We start from the raw sequence: 15055 nt of genomic DNA, 5'->3' as shown, positions 1-15055 counted from the left end.
GTGTCTTATTAAAATCATTAAAATTGTCCCTATTTAAAATTCACCCTAGGTCAGTCCCGCTTGCTGAAAAAGCCATGTCTTGAGGGCGCGGCGGAAGGTTAGGAGATCCGGAATCGTCCGGATCTCGGGGGGTAGTTCGTTCCAGAGGGTGGGGGCACCCACAGAGAAGGCCCTCCCCCTGGGGGTCGCCAGCCGACATCTGAATCACACCCCTGTTTCAGTGATTAGAGAACCTGAACTAAATCAGCTGTTTATGGGTATGTTTAGCAGCAAATGTTATACAGCTATTTAAAGAAGTCAGGGGGAAAAAAAGCTTTTTTAAAAAAATAAAGCATTTAAAAATTTATTTCAAGGCATTTATCTGTAGCAGAACAAGAATACCTGTAGTTTGTTGAAATTTTGTTTGTAGGCATCCTGTTTGTCTTGAACAGCAATGGCCAGTGGTGGGATTTCTAGCCCCATGCGTGCCATGCACTTAGTTTCCCTGATTAAGGTGAGAATCTCAGGATCAAAATTCACAAATATTTCTCCAGTCTCTGGAGCTTTCACCAATAATGATGCTTGAAGTCCCGCTTTAATTAGCTGAACCTAGAAATAACAAGTGTTCCACATATTAACCTCATCAAATAGATTATCAGAGACATATATCAAGAGTTTCAGAGAAGAACTAGTAAACAGGTTCAGCCACATATAAGCATTTGACTTTTTCTGACCTAAACAGTGATAGATCCCAGCTCTGCTAGCTACAGTATGTAGAACTTTCCTTGATGCTCTAACCAAGCTTCTACCAATAAAACTGAGGGACATTAATTCAATATCCTAGTTACAATAGCAGGACAAACTGATCATATTGGTTTATTATGTCATACATGAACTGTTGCTACCATAATCCCAAGTGTGATTCTAATGTATATTAACATCTAAGTATAATAACATCAAGACATTCCACAATATTCATTATAAAAATATGCAGCCCGTTGTAGTACCTGTTGAAGCCATCCTCTGTGGTAGACTATTTCAAACTCAAGAAGGACTTTAGCCACTCTGTTGTAGTTGCGGATTATAAGCTTTGCTTCTTCTGTCTGCAGAACTGTGGAATGTTTTTGGAATAGATTCATAGGTTCCTGGATTCGGTGAAACAGCTGTCGTGCCCACAAGATCTTACCAGCCATGGGAGGAAGATTACGAGCCAGAGGAGGGTCATTCTTGTGTTTTGAGTACAGCTTAGAGACCATCTCAATGTCATGATCATAGTTTTGTAAGATGATCTGATATTTATCAGCAATGCCAAGATTAGGGATTCCAAGTCTATGAAAAATCATCATCATCATCATCATCATCAAGAAGGAGAAACTTCCTGACAGTTAGAACAATTAACCAGTGGAACAACCTGCCTTCAGAAGCGGTGAATGCTCCAAAACTGGAAATTTTTAAGAAGAGACTGGACAGCCATTTGTCTGAAATGGTATAGGATTTCCTGCCTAAGCAGGAGGTTGGGCTAGATAACCTCCAAGATCCCTTCCAACTTTTTATTATTATTATTATTATTATTATTATTATTATTATTATTATTATTATTATTATTATTATTATTATTATTATTATTATTATTATTATTATTATTATTATTATTATGTTCAGTACATTATTAATTTTTCAATTATTTATTCGGAAGAAGACACCAAAGATTAGTTTAACTTTCTGAAGCAATGTATTGACGGGATCATCAGACCATAGCACATTGAGATGTCAAACAGGAATGGACAAGTCTACATCACTGTATAACTAAGAAAAAAGTAGATTTATTTATTTGCATTATAAAATGTGATATGTATCATTTTGTCCCATACATTTTAAGTAGAAGTATGCAAAAGATTTCAAACTCAAAATACTTTCAAGCTCTAACGGTCATTTGAGAACAAAATGGTTCTGAATTTTTCAGGATTCTCTAACCATTTCAAAATATTGTATGTATTGTATTACATTGCCCTGTATTGAATTTTAATTTCTGTAATGTATATTGCGCTGAGTTCCAAAATGGCTTTGAGCAGCTTGTAAAACAAAAAGAACTTAAAAAATAACCAAACTCCAAAACTCAAGAAAAATCCATATCCTAACCATTTATATCGCAAGAAAAATGGTCCTAACAGCAGTAATTGCCTGTTTTATGCTTGAAAGAGTGCTTCTTGGTTCAAATACTACCAGTAATATTAGAACATCTCTTTCAAACTGTAAAATATAAGTTTTAGATTCCAAATGTTTTGAAATCTAAATATTTTTCATAACATTAATTTTACATGTCAAACCACATTTTGTTTGTGGAAGTGTTCAGGTAACTTTTTTAAGGAAAGGTGATGTTATTCTTGTCTGCTGTTATCTGTTAAATAAGCCATATATTTCATTTCAAAGAAAATATGGGAAACATGGCAGCTAGCTAAATTTACCAAGATTGGCAAAGTAAAAGATTTTTTAACACACATGAGTCACAATTAGCTATCTTATGCTGGGTATATATGAAAGTTGAAGGTTCTTTTTAGATCATATGATTTGGTCCTGTTATCACTTTGTTTTGGTTTGATTAATTTCCCAAATTATATTAACATATACATGATGCTGAATTTCTAAACTATGAAAATTTTCCTCTTACAGACAATTTTGGCATTATTGAACTTGGTGTACAGCAAACGATAATCCTATGAAACTAGAAAATAAGTTATTCTGCTGATTTTAAGGAACAGATCCAAGACATGATTTTGTTATCTACTTTTTAAAGTCTTTTAAGGAACAGATCCAAGACATGATTTTGTTATCTACTTTTTAAAGTCTTTGTGCTCTAAAAAAGTGTTTATTATGTTGCTATATGGTCCAGATTTAATGATTAGGTCAACAAATGGTTAATTCCATATAAGTATTTATTCTTATCATATGGATTTTTTTCTTAATTCTTCTTTTTTCTCATTATTATGTGGAGATTTAATCACTATGGTATGATTATTTTTTCCACTGTACTATCACTATTCAACGTAGTCTTTTTCCTTTATATGCTATTAATTTGACTTTTTTAAAAAAAAATTGACAGAACCTCTAGATTCACAGATGCTTCTGCTTCTAGTCATATGTCCAGAACAGTAAAGGTCAACATTGTGTAAATAAGTAATAATATTTTTTTTAAAAAAATTAAACTGGAAAGGGAAAATAAAGCAGTTTCAAGCATTACTGAAAACTAAAATATTTGGCTTGCACATATTCCCTCAGTAATTATATGCATGGACTCAACTAAAATAATAAAATGACTAGAGATAAATTAGCCACTGATACTATATAATGCTATATACTATATAATATAACAGGAGGACCTGGACAGACTTGGATACTGGGCGCTATCTAACAAAATGAAATTCAATGGTGAAAAAAGTAAGGTTCTACATTTGGGCAAGGGGAACCAAATGTACAGGTACAGTATAGGGGGTGCCTTGCTCAATAGTAGTAACTGTGAGAGGGATCTCGGAGTCCTAGTAGACAATCACTTAAATATGAGCCAGCAGTGTGCTGCAGCTGTCAAAAAAGCCAACTCAGTGCTGGGCTGCATTAACAGAGGGATAGAATCAAGATCACGTGAAGTATTAATACCACTTTACAATGCCTTGATAAGGCCACACTTGGAATACTGCATCCAATTTTGGTCACCACGATGTAAAAAAGATGCTGAGACTCTAGAAAGAGTACAGAGAAGAGCAACAAAGATGATTAGGGGACTGGAGGCTAAAACGTATGAGGAACAGTTGCTGGAATTGGGTATGTCTAGTTTACTGAAGAGAAGGATGAGGGGTGACATGATAGCAGTGTTCCAATATCTCAGGGGCTGCCACAAAGAAGAGGGAGTCAAGCTATTCTCCAAAGCGCCTGAAGGCAGGACAAGAAGCAATGGGTGGAAACTAACCAAAGAGAGAAGCAACCTAGAACTAAGGAGAAACTTCCTGACAGTTAGAACAATTAACCAGTGGAACAACCTGCCTCCAGAAGCGGTGAATGCTCCAACACTGGAAGTTTTTAAGAAGAGACTGGACAGCCATTTGTCCGAAATGGTGTAGGGTTTCCTGCCTGAGCAGGGGGTTGGACTCGATTACCTCCAAGGTCCCTTCCAACTTTATTATTATTATTATAATTAGTACCAGACAAGATCAATGGTATTTTGTTTGTGAACAGATAAATTATATCATTTTTTACCGCAGCTCATACACTGAATGCGCCTATTTAAGAAATTGAGATAGTTGGACCTTATTCATCCTGCTATTAGGGTTTTTTTCAATAATTAAAAAAAAAATCCTTTCTATATGTTATAGAGATACGTGCTTTATAGACTACAAGCAAAATTTTCAAAATGTGATTCAAAAACAAAAGAGACTGTCAAAGTATATTGGTATTATTGGCACTATTTTTTCCAGACAATTTCAAGTAAAAAGTAATCATTTTTATACCTTTCAAATTTCTTCAGCGTATCAAGGGCTCTTTCAGTGTTCAAAATCTTTTCAAAGGTAGTGTCCATAAACATCTGTAATTGGCGCTGTAGAAAGAAGCAAAGAGATAGAGAATGTTCATAAGCACAATCACTAAATTTATAAATCACATTAGCAATTTTTTACCCAGGATTTACTGAATAAATGACAATTGGCACGATTCACACAAACTAAGAAGTCCTAAATTATGGTGCAGAGAGCACAACAAACTTGGTATAAGCCAAACCCAAGCAATTATTATTGTTAAATTTACTTCCCATCTCCAGGAATTCAGTTGCTTATACCAAGTTTGTTGTTTGAATACAGTCCCCAAGATTCCACTACATTTGTGTACAACTGTAACCAAGAAAGAGACCAATCAAACTGGAGAACCCTTATGACATAGGCAAAGAGAGAATCTAGAGACCACTAAACTATTGTAATTACTGTTCTGAAGGCTACACACCAGAAGTGGGTGAAGACAGTTCAAAATTGATAGGATTACTTATATACTGCTTAGCAATCAAGGTGAGCATTTTTTTTCTAAGCCATATGAAACATATGGCATCATTAAGAATGAGATTCTCTCATCATGTTCTATCTCCAACTCTCTTCTCCCCATTTCTTCCATGTAAAATGTCATTAAATTCTAGGGAAGAATGAAATGCTACTTTGGTGGACCGAGCAGAGAAAGATGATGAGATAAGAAAAGACACATATTAGCTCCATGTGAAATTTCATCTAGGAATTATATAGGCTATTACCTTCCTCTACTACTTGAAATTATGCAAGATGCAATATTCATGCTAAGATTAGCAGTTCTGATCTGAGAGCTCAAACTAACTTTCAGTCTAAACCCACAACATATATGATGTACGAAATGCAACAAAACCTTCATTTAAGAGACCTTCACTGAGTGGACTTCATATGTAAAGGACTAGATTTCTATCTGAACAGTCCTCTGAAATAAAGGGTGAGTCCCAAGTTGTTTGAAGGTCAGTTAAATGTAGGTTAATTTTACCTTAATTGTATGACATCTGTGGTGATTTGTATCATCTGCATAAAGTCATTATGCAAATGATGAAAATCACTGCAATATTACACTTTTGTACTTACTAGACATTTGGGAGATCATTTCCTACCCACCCCCCAATATGGTCCATTAATATGAGGTTTTGCTGTAAAAGTTTTAATGACTTAACCAACCCAAATAGAATATTTATTATTAACAATTTTGAAAACTATGAAATTGGGAAGAACCAAACCTACATGTAGTTCATTTGTTTGCTTGCAAAACTCTTCATAGTCCTGATCAAAATCAGTTTTCCTCTGATCCACGAAATTGTACTGTTTTTTCTTTATAGTGGCAACAATATTCTAAATGCAATTGGAAATATGAATATTTGAAAGGTTATATTATTCTCATCATTTCTTATGCTTAGAAGAAAGATATATAATGCAAAGAATATGGTTACATCATTCCAAAGTAACGTTTTGCAACCCAATGAATTCTCCTTTCCAAAACACAATTCATTTTTCTAAGTAAAATAAGTATTGAAACATGCAAGTTTGTACAACATATGTTAGGTCATCTCCTACACAATATCCATGTTACACACTCTGGGGCAGTGAAAATGCTTTTTACAGAAAACATGCAGAAAAACCAGAAATCATTGTCACCACCACAAATCATAACATTAACGGCCCTGTCGTGAATTACCTCCCATTGCTCCTTCATTGCTGCGGTCTGTACAGGTAAAAGTACAATAAGATATTTCACTACATTAATATTCAGCAAGTGTATGAAAGCTCAAAATCCCTTATAACATCAAAAAATTAATTTCCACAATTCTTTGGAGAAAGTTACAAAAACTGAATTGACAAAATGCCAATACTCTGCCTACGCACCCTTTGAAAACGACTTGGAATAAGTGTTTTGGAACTTGTATCAACAGCAGCTCTTCTATGCCACAAATTCAAGCAAAAGTATATATTTTTTAGGTTTCTGCATGAATGTGAAAACAATATAGCTACTTTAAAAATCATATTAGATGACTTCTTAAAGCAGCCACGTCTTTTTTTCTAGGATGTGATGAAGATTGAAAAAAATGGCAGGTTTTTTTCAATGCATAGCAAAGAGATGCTGTGTTTACACAAGTCCAAAGCAATTCTTGAGCCTTATTTTTGAGTAGGCATAGTCTTAGTTAATGTAGATTCATAGTGAACAGACCGAGTTCTTGAAGTTTCAGCTTCATTATAGATCTTATTTTTATTGGGACACTAAATTGTGATGTCTTTTCTTTAATTATCCTTATTACTGCTCTTTCTTTTTAGCATTAATTTTATTGAAGAATTTTTTTACAGAGTAAAAACAGCAAAAGTTTAAAGAGAAAGAGAAATAAAGGAAAGTGGTAAGTAAATAAATAAGAAAAAAAGAAAAAAAAATAGAAGTGGCTTTCAATCTTCTTTACAGCAGTTATCAATACAGTTATATTTTGTCCTTTCTCTCTACAGTTATATGGTAGCTCCCTTCTTTCCACATATTTTAATTGCCAAACCCATAAATCATTAGTTCATTTTTCCTATTTTCAGCAAAAAAAATCTTTAAAGGGTTTCCAGTCCCTGACAAATGCAGTTATTGTTTTTCCCTAATCAAACAAGTCAGCTTTGTCATCTCTGCAAATTCTGTGGGTTTTTTTTGTTTTTTGTTTATATTACTTCTAATCCCCGAGACAGAATTCTTTTCCCTACAAAGCAAGACACTGTCTCATATAAAGCTAGAAGGAGTTTTAGGACCCACTTGCCATTGCCAGTTTTGCAGTCAGCAATACTATGGGATACGGCCCGAGAGCACTGCTACCCAGAATTCTATCTCAATACGCTCAAATTTGCCAGCCAGGAAAATAAACTTATGGTTTTGTCACCAGAAAGGCATGAGGAAGAAATTAGATGGCTTGCCTACTGGGGAAACTAAAGGAACAGCAAGGCATCAGCAACCATGAACTAAATTGTACAGGTATCAGCATCACAGTTATTAATCATGTTTATGCATTTCCTATAGAAAACATAGGAATGTTTTTCTCAAAGGTTTTCCAAAAAGTTGAATTGAAGAAGCCTCCTGGATGAGAAGTGACACATTTTCAAAGGAAAAAAAAAACCCAAGAAAGTCCAGTTGCCTTTTGGAAAAAATACTCTTGGGACATCCATGACCTAAATCAGAGGTCTTCAAACGTGACCCTTTTATGACTTGTGGACTTCAACTCCCAGAATTCCTCAGCCAGTGTGGGAGTTGAAGTCCACAAGTCATAAAAGGGCCAAGTTTGAAGACCCATGACCTAGATCAGGAGTGTCAAACTGCCGGCCCGCAGGCCGGACGCGTCACAAGGAAACCACACCTACTCCATTGCCATCAATGGGGAAAAAGCTCCGTGACGTCACGTGATGTCACATGACATCACGAGTTTGACATGTCTGACCTAGATGATTGAGAATTTCCATAGACATAGTAATATTTTCTACTAGCTGTACCCGGCCACGCGTTGCTGTGGCTCAGTCTGGTTAAATGGAAAAGAAAGAAAAGAGAAAGCGCACGTTTGTGTTGCTTTTACGTCCAACAGATGGTGCTGTTTTTCAAAAAAGCATGTTTTACCTGTCACAGGTGTGACATCTATATAATATAGGTATATAAAAACACGCGCGTATTCGAATGCAACGTTGTGTCAAAATTTCAAAGCAATCGGTGAAGAACTTTCAGAGATTTAAGATTTTGAACAAACGAAACATTTACATTTTTATTTATATAGATGATGTAGTCATTAAGGCTTCAGGCTACAAATCTGAGACTATAAGTTCTACATCTACCTTAGATACTGTATGAAGCTACCTGGATGACCTTGGGCCAGTTACTCTCTCTCAGCCCTAGGAAGGAAGCAGTGGCAAACCACTTCTGAAATCTTGCCAAGGAAACTGCAGGGATTTGTCCAGCCAATCATCAGAAGTCAACACTTGAAGGCATGTATGTACACACATACTGGAACTTAACACAAGAACTTATATTGCAGGAAGTCATTAAGAGCTGCTTATGTAGCTTTTGGGCTACAATTTGAAACCAGTAGGCAATCTGTTTTACTTACTAACTCAATATACTCAGTTTGGACAAGTTGCTAGTTTTAGACATCCGACACAAACTTCCAGCTCAAGTGGTGATTTTAAAGCAGAGAGTAATGAGCAGGCTAACTCTACAAACAGCTGTCACAATGGCCGGGTTCATAGCTCACATTAAATCACAGTTTGTTTTAATACAGCTTGCTGAAAAGGTCAAAGTGGCTTGTTTCACAGGTGTTAAACATTCATCATGCTTTACAAAGACTCGCTGACTTCACATCATGCTAAATGAGAAACAAAATATCATGGCTTAGTGGGATGTGCAAGCTCTGAAGCAGTTCAGTTTAGGCAGTCTGTAGAATTCAGAGAATTCCTAATCCAGCATAGAAAAGAAAGAATATTTTTTTTATCTCCAATACGCTCTCTAGGCAATCATTCAAATACTTTGCCCTTGAAATGTTGTAGACTCCGTTCCCGCCATTATTATGGCCAGGGGTTCCAAATGCTGTGACTTACAGTGCAAAATATATGGAGGCCAAAGAAATTGCTTTGTTTTTCTGGACCCAAGTAATATTGGTAAAAAAAAAAAAAGGCACTGCATACCTGATACTTAGTTGCCATTACTTCTAATCCTTCCATCTTCGAGTCTTGTAAGACTGAGTAAGTTGTGATAGTATCAAAGATGTGCATAATTTTAAGTAGGCGGCGATGAAAAGTTTCAAATTTTCCAAATATATACATTTCACTAAAATCAAACTGCCGTTCAGCTGGATTCTCTTCCAATTTCTGTTTGGTCTTGTGAAAACAGTTTTGGTACTCCTTGACAACATAAAGCGAGATATAAATACATGGAAGTCAGTGTTAACTGCAACATTGTTCATAATACTCATAAAGGCTCTTAAGTTATTTCCCTAGTGAAATTAAAATCCAATTTTGCCCTTTTTGGAAACTAAATCCTCCCCAACTGACTCAAGCAGGAAGGTTGTGTTTACTGCTTCTGGCTTCTACCAACTACTTACCTGCTTAAGTCTTATAGCAGCTTGTATTTTTTCCAAAACTACATCTTGCGGTTGATCCCAGATGGTGGCAGTGTTGTTATTAGTAATATATGCTTTGCAGGCTGTTATCATTTGATTTGTAACCTGTAAGTAGAACGATAGGTTTTGTCTCAAAAATTTGTGTGGAACAAAGAAGTTTGAGGTCCATTTTCTTTCACAGCCAGCAACTAAATCAGTGGTGGGTAACTTGCAATCGTTCAGATGTTACTAAACTACAATCCCACATAACTCACTATTGGTTATAATGGATCAACTGCTGAGTTCCATTATTTACTTTTCATTGTAGACTTTTCTTTAGTTTCCAGTTTTGCAATTAACATAACCTGTTATTCTTCCCCACCCAGCTGTTTAATATGTGTAACTAAGTTTTTGTAAAAAACAATATGGATGACCTCGGGTCAAAATGCCTAGCTATGATGTAATGATAAACCCAATTCATCTATCCTAATAATCAGTCCAAACAATTTATCAATGATCTCCATTTCAGGATTCAACAGATCCTATTTTTAGTTATTTTTTTAAAATCTTCTCTAGATTTCAAAAATTGTATTTCATTACTTAAGGTAAGTCTGTATTTCCTAAGATGGATCAGTGTCCAGAGTTGTTGGGAACAGGGCAGCAAACAAGTTTAATAAATTATTAATGAGTTGGGTGGTGTATAAATGTGACGAGTAAATAAACAAATAGATACGTTATTATTCTCTACAGAACAGTTTTCGATGGCCTAAAGTGGCTTAATTCCAGTTCTGAAGAAGAGCCATTACAACTTGCCTTTACAAAGAGGGAAGTTATCTTCTCTGAAGTGTTATAATAGCGTGAGATGCTGTGGATCATTTTGATAGCATGAATGAGTCCTGGAATAGCATCTACCATGATCACCTGAAATGCCAACAAGATGAATCGTAATGTGAAGCATCGTATAACTAACATCATTTATATCAGTTAGCCCGAGGGCACACGGGCTTCTGCCATCATCCCAAATAATAGTTGCAGTCCTTGACCAGATAAAGTAATTTTTAAAGTTGCCAAGATTTTCTGCATTTATGAGACTGTTGAAATCTATATAACCCATAACCATACATTACAGGAGATATTATTAAGTTATAACTCACTCAATTGCGTCACAGTTGCATGCACAACCGTTAACTTATGAACTGGGCATTCTGTGCAGTCCAATGAGCAGACATTTTAAACTTACAGGATTGCAGTTATACAGAGGGTCACAGCATTTTTCAAGGGTATACAGATACTTCACATTGTCTTTGGCTTCATTTGTTGCGTCAGTGATCTGGGTATCCAGTTCTCGCCAACTCTTAGAAAATGAAAATGAAACAAATGCTATTTAAAAGAACATCTGGTATTTTAGAAAGGACATTTGCCCTGCAAACATGCTAAGCCTAGTTAGCATGTTTCTTAAATCACACAAAAATTAGAATACCAATTCAGTGACAGCAATAAAATATTATCGCAGACAAGACTTGGCAGCTTCTAGAAGATGTGGACTGAAACGTGAAGCGCTGAAATCATAGATCATGCTGGTTAAAATTCACAGGCGTTCTGTGAATTTTAACCATCATGATTTATTATTTCAGCACTTAAAGTTGAGGTAGGAATTCTACCAGGAGATTGTTTTCCCAAGCTAAAGTATCTGGCAAAGTCATTTGTATTTTAGGATTTTTTTTAGTAAGTTCAAAACAATGTTATGTTTCACTATATCAAACTGCAGCTTTCCCCTGCAGTATATTTGGAAGACAAAAATAAAAGTCTTTTTACAAGTACCGTATTTTCCGGCGTATAAGACGACTTTCTAAACCATGAAAATCTTCTCAAAAGTCGGGGGTCATCTTATACGCCCAGTTGTCTTATATGCCGGAAAATACGGGTATTCTATTTTATTCCTTTACACATGTGGTTTGGCATATTACTCAAGTTTTCTCTCCCCCCCCCTCTCTCTCGCTCAAACTCTATATTTTAACTGGAAAAGTTAGGGGTTGTCTTATACGCCCAGTCGTCTTATACGCGGGAAAATACAGTATGATTTCGGACACCCACTTTTTAAAATATACATTTTGTATTTTAATTCTGAAATGTGATAGATTTCAGAGTAAATTGCCTTTCAACTCATTGGGTTGAAAGATTTAAATATAAATGCACTGCTATAAAAAATATTACTTTTAGGTAGAATATAAATTGTTCTTGAATAATCCAACTGACAAACCTTCAAAAGTTTTGATTTAGCAACTGTAAGTACACCAAGAACAGCCTTTACATCTGAAGTCTTTAGCTGATCCAATAAGTAGTTAAATTTGGATAGCCTCTTCTTCCAATGATCCAGCTCAGCTCGTGGACCAAGGTCATCTGCCTCTTTCCGTAGCTGGCTATTTTCAGCAATGACCTAAAATTTAAATCAAAAATGGTAATTTGCCTAAAATAGAAGCTTTTTGCAATATTTTAAGAACATGATAACATGTGAGTTGAGCTTTTCTTTCTTTCTTTCTTCTTCTTCTTCTTCTTCTTCTTCTTCTTCTTCTTCTTCTTCTTCTTCTTCTTCTTCTTCTTCTTCTTCTTTTCTCTCTCTCTCTCTCTCTCTCTCTCTCTCTCTCTCTCTTTCTCTTCCCTTCCCTTCCCTTCCATCCTTCTTTCCTCCATTTTGGTTGTAAATCAAGAACTACCTGTACACTGTAATTGGAAAAGATGTCCTAACACACAGTGGCATTAGAGCAACCTTGCTTAAATAATTCAAAGTATGGCAGGGAATTATCAGCAATCTGCTTGCAATTTGCTCCAGTTTTGGCAATACGCTAAAAACTCTCAGAGTCTAATTCACCTATATTTACAAAGGACGATTGGAGCAACAAAGAATTAGCATAATTAATAAAGCAACGAGCAGAAATCACAAGATTTTTCACCAACCCCTGAAATAGAAACTGGGTTGAATAAAATGGGATATGGAGTTTCTACATTCTTAAGGTCTACCTATTGTGGCTGCAAAATTCTGGGCCACCTCTATAAGATAGCAAAGAAATCTAGAAAACAATTTTGTTTTCTATTATCTAGATTTTTGCAGCCTAAATCTGATAGGCTTTCTACATTGTTTAAAAAGTGGTTTTAGGACTTCCGGTGGCTGCCGGTGGCCGATGGAGGCAATCTGACAGCCTCCCGTCAGCGTTCTATGTAAAAGCCGGCAAAACAGCGCGTATCAGCTGTTTGCCGGCTTCAGCCTTCTTCTCGGGTGAAGGGAAGAAGGTGAGCTGCTGGTGAGTAGGCGTAGAGTTCCCTAGTCTCCCCGAGGGCTTTCGGGGAGATGTAGGTGTGAATTCCGCCGGAGCTCACAGCCATCTCCGTAGATCGGGACGTCTTCATTCCAGCAACGAAGCAAGACGCCGTTTCCACCTCTAAAGATAAAGATCTGAACTGTGAGTAAAGCTCTAATAGACAGAGCTTACCAGGAACGTTGGATTTTTTGGATAAAACTTCAACTCTAACTCGATTGCTTTAAAGACATCTTCTGTTTGGGCTAAGCTGAAAGTGAAACTTAAAGAAAAAAAATGGCTGCGGTTGAACCGCTTCTTTGTTCTAAAGGAAAACTTTCACTTCTCTTCCGGTTGTGGATTGCTACATTGTAATAGATTGTAAAAAATATAGAAAAATTGAAGGAAAAATTTAGAAAAATTCTAAATAAATGACTGCTGTTCTACATTGACTTTTGATACTTTTTAAGAAATTTTTACAACTATTCTTAAGTTATAATGGCTTCTAAACGTGGAACTTCTGCAGTACCTAAAGCTCTTGTTTCATCTCCAGCTGTACAAACATCACAGCAGAAAGCTAAAAACCCCCCACCCTCTCCTCCTCCTTATATTACTCTCAAGGACTTACAAGATTCTTTGGCACAGCTCTCAAAACAAATGACACAACAAACACAGCAAATTATACAGCAAATGAGAGTGGAAACTGAGGAACTTCTTGTAAAGAAAAATGATGAATTGTGTGAGAACTTATCACAAATCTTTCAAGGTTTTGCTTCTCATGTTGACCGTATAGATGAACGTATAGATGATGTGGGGGAGAAGATGGAAGGGATAGAGGAGAGAATGGAGGAGAGAATGGGAAAGGTTCAAGAAGAAGTGCAGATAGTACAAAATGACATGGTGATGTCGCAATTCAGAGAGATGGAACATGCAATAAGAATCAGAGGGTTAAGAGAGGACTTACAGGAAAAACTTAAAGAGGAAATAACAGCTGCACTTGCCCTGGTCTTTGACTGCGATCCTGAAATTATTTTTGGAGAAATTGAAAAAATATATAGAGTAAACTCATGGGTCGCACGTCAGAAGAACCAGCCTAGGGATGTTGTTGTTTATTTTTCTAGGAAGACACGTCACAATGATATAATACAGGCTTTCTATCATCAGAGATTTCAGATAGCTGCACAAGATGTTATACTTTTGAAAGAAATACCATCTAAAATCTTAAGAAAAAGAAAGGAATTTGCCTTTTTGGCACAGGAGTTAAAAAAGCGACAACTGCCTTTTAGATGGGAAATACCAGTGGGAATGGTCCTGAGTTATGCTGGGAACCGTTATAAACTTGATACAGTCCAGAAGGCTAGAGAATTTTACCAAACAGTTCTGAAAGCTGACTCATCACCTATCCCATTAACCAAAGGAGCAGAAGGAGTAGTGGAACAACTAATTGTAGATTTACCAAGTGCTACATCGCTGTCTGCAGTAGAGTCTCAGAGCCAACAACTGTTGGAGTTAAAGGATGCAAAAGAACAGAGAATGACACGTGCAGCTTATAGGCGAAAGGAGAGAGAACAACAAAAAGAAACTGTGCCTATAACATATCCATCTACCTCAGAAGTTGTGGGAGGGGCTAGACCAAAAAGATCTGCGACGGCAGACTTACATGGGATGCTCCAGAAATTTCAAAAACCAAAAGATGGTTAAGATTTTGACTTGGAATGTTAATGGACTGAATTCACCACAAAAAAGGAGAAAAACATTCCACTATTTAAAACAACATAAAAATGATATTATATGTCTACAAGAAACGCATATTTCATTAAATGACCAAAAGTATCTGATTAACTATAAATTGGGACTACATTTTGTTGCACCTGCACCAAGGAAAAAAGCTGGCATAGTTTTTTATGTTAAGAAGGAGTTATTGCCAAAATTAATAGATTATGATACAGAAGGAAGATTTATACTTGTTGAACTTTTGTTGAATGGGAAGAAATGTCTCATAGTTGGTTTATATGCACCTAATCAATGTCATCTGCAGAAACAATTTTATCGTTCTCTACATCAAAAAATAGCCCAATTGGATTACAAATCGGTTATTATGATGGGAGATTGGAATGGTGTAATAGATCCAATGAAAGATAAGAAG

General features: G+C 36.0%; 1 protein-coding gene across 1 annotated transcript in view; it reads right to left on the bottom strand.

Moving 5' to 3' along the window:
• Positions 1-15055, bottom strand: part of DNAH5 (dynein axonemal heavy chain 5) — a gene marked incomplete at its 3' end in the record, with an annotated part of 73798 nt that overhangs the window by 47342 nt on the left and 11401 nt on the right. Inside the window, exons 7-15 of the mRNA XM_015812998.1 lie at positions 11877-12053; positions 10857-10970; positions 10430-10537; positions 9620-9742; positions 9204-9419; positions 5766-5873; positions 4479-4564; positions 987-1308; positions 382-588 (exon numbers count right to left, since the gene is read on the bottom strand). Of these exons, the coding sequence (XP_015668484.1) occupies positions 382-588; positions 987-1308; positions 4479-4564; positions 5766-5873; positions 9204-9419; positions 9620-9742; positions 10430-10537; positions 10857-10970; positions 11877-12053 (1461 nt within the window). The remainder of the gene's footprint in view (positions 1-381; positions 589-986; positions 1309-4478; positions 4565-5765; positions 5874-9203; positions 9420-9619; positions 9743-10429; positions 10538-10856; positions 10971-11876; positions 12054-15055) is intronic.

This window comes from Protobothrops mucrosquamatus, unplaced genomic scaffold, assembly GCF_001527695.2.
Source record: "Protobothrops mucrosquamatus isolate PMUCROS unplaced genomic scaffold, P.Mucros_1.0 scaffold126, whole genome shotgun sequence".
NCBI classification, from domain to species: Eukaryota; Metazoa; Chordata; class Lepidosauria; order Squamata; family Viperidae; genus Protobothrops; species Protobothrops mucrosquamatus.
Note: the sequence above shows the minus strand (reverse complement) of the source record. Positions and strands in the feature narration are given on the sequence as shown.